Source organism: Bidens hawaiensis, unplaced genomic scaffold (genome assembly GCF_021521415.1).
Source record: "Bidens hawaiensis isolate Kalapana, Puna unplaced genomic scaffold, B.hawaiensis_p1.1 tig00010796_1, whole genome shotgun sequence".
NCBI classification, from domain to species: domain Eukaryota; kingdom Viridiplantae; phylum Streptophyta; class Magnoliopsida; order Asterales; family Asteraceae; genus Bidens; species Bidens hawaiensis.
In genome coordinates this window covers 73,933-75,793 of record NW_027491829.1, presented here as the reverse complement: position 1 = coordinate 75,793, position 1,861 = coordinate 73,933, and the positions used below count along the sequence as shown (strand labels likewise).

At 38.7% G+C, this 1,861-nt stretch overlaps 1 protein-coding gene across 1 annotated transcript; it reads left to right on the top strand.

The window, feature by feature from the left end:
* Window positions 1-399: 399 nt before the first annotated feature.
* Window positions 400-1,596, top strand: LOC143536375 (UPF0496 protein 1-like). The gene has a single exon (XM_077030379.1). The coding sequence runs from the start codon at window positions 426-428 to the stop codon at window positions 1,557-1,559; it is 1,134 nt and encodes a 377-aa protein (XP_076886494.1). The 5' UTR covers window positions 400-425; the 3' UTR covers window positions 1,560-1,596.
* Window positions 1,597-1,861: the final 265 nt, after the last annotated feature.

Sequence of the window (1,861 nt, the reverse complement as noted above, 5' to 3'; positions counted from 1 at the left end):
CAAAAAAGAAATAAAAAAGAGAAAAAAAAATAATAAAATAACAAAAAAGAAGTTTAAATAGTTTTTTTTTTACAACTCGCTACATCTAGTGGTACAGTATTCAGATTGTAGGTTCAAATATTTGTAAATACTAATTAAGCAATCAACAAGCACGTATACATACAATACTTGAAAATTGTATCTACATAAATTATCAACCCATGATCTATTTAGTGGTATGTTGTTCCCCTCACTTTTAGTGGTATTACAAAAATGAAATGATATTACAAATGTAAAGTTTAATGGATTTTTGAGTGAAATATTTATTGTTAAAAAAACAAAATATTAATATAATATTTGAGGTTTCACCAGCTTATAAGAGAAGCTGTTGCTTACGTTTGACTAAAACACCTTGCTCCCCACTCCACCTCCGACCCAATTCACGCATGGGCTGTTTCGTAAGCACAAATTCAAGCCACAATCACACATTATCACCATCATCATCTTCATCAATGTCAAATGCAGATCTAACATCCTACCAAGACGCATGCCAATCGGATCCGGAGCTCCAATCCTTCGACACCACCCTCCAACACCGAACCACCCGCGTCATCACCAATCTCGCCGTCGAGCCCGAGCCCCGTTCTCTTTCACTTAACTCCCTCCGTGACGTCACCGGAAGCTTACTTGACATGAATCAACAAGTAGTTAACGTTATACTCGCATGCAAACACGACATTTGGGACAATGATCACTTGTTTTCGTTAGTTGAAGATTACTTTGAAAGTACCTTACATACCCTTGATTTCTGCACGTCGCTTGAGAATTGTTTGAAAAGCGCTCGATCCGGGTTGTCGTTTCTTCAAATTGCAATCAACCAATACGATTCGGGTGCGAATCACTTAAACCCAATTAACCAATTCAATGAATTTAAAGCTTTAGATTTGGACAGCCTGTTTTCAGATGAGTTTTTCGTATCGTTTCAATCGGTTCACGAAAAGCAAATCGAAATGTTGAACAAGTTGCAAAGTCAAAGGGGAAAAGTTGATAGGAAGTTGAAAGCAACTAAAACACGGAGGAGATTGAGTAATGTGATATTTGTGACCACTTTCAGCACGGTTTTGATATGCTCGGTGGTGGCTGCGGCGGTGTCTGCTCCTCCGCTGCTGACAGCGCTGGCGGCGGCTGTGGCAGTGCCGATGGGATTGATGGGGAAGTGGATTAGCTCGTTGTGGAAGAAGTATGAGAACGAGGTTAAAGATGAGAGGGAGGTGATGAGTGCAATGCAGATTGGGAGTTACATTGTGATTAAAGATTTGGATAATATTAAAGCTCTTGTTGACAAATTGGGGGCTGATGTGGAGGGTGTGTTGCCGAATGCTGATTTTGCGATTAATGAGGCGGATGTGGAGGCGGCTGGGATGGATATGGTGGTGGATGAGATGAGGAAGATGGTGAATGTGTTTGGGAAAACAATTGATGATTTGAGTGATCATTCGGATAAGTGTGTTAGGGATACAAGGAGAGCAAGGACTATGATTTTGCAGAGGATAATCAGGCATTCTAGTGAGTCAATTTAACTGATTTGTTGTTTGTTTGTTGACGCATATGTAATCAACATAGCTAGCTTTCTTTAGGTATGCAGGTTGCCTGTGAGATTAACATTTAAAAGTATAACTTGTTTGGTATGTTGTGTATTCATATATATTGGTGTGTTCATTACAAACACATTTTAATGTGAAAAACCCGAGAGCCGCATAACCAGTTGTGCGTAATGCTTTAAAAGTGATGTAGGTATGTGATTACATACTTCTGTTATGTATCATAGTTAAAAAGTTATGTTATGCATAAGTATTTATGTGATTCTCATTCTCGTAATTAT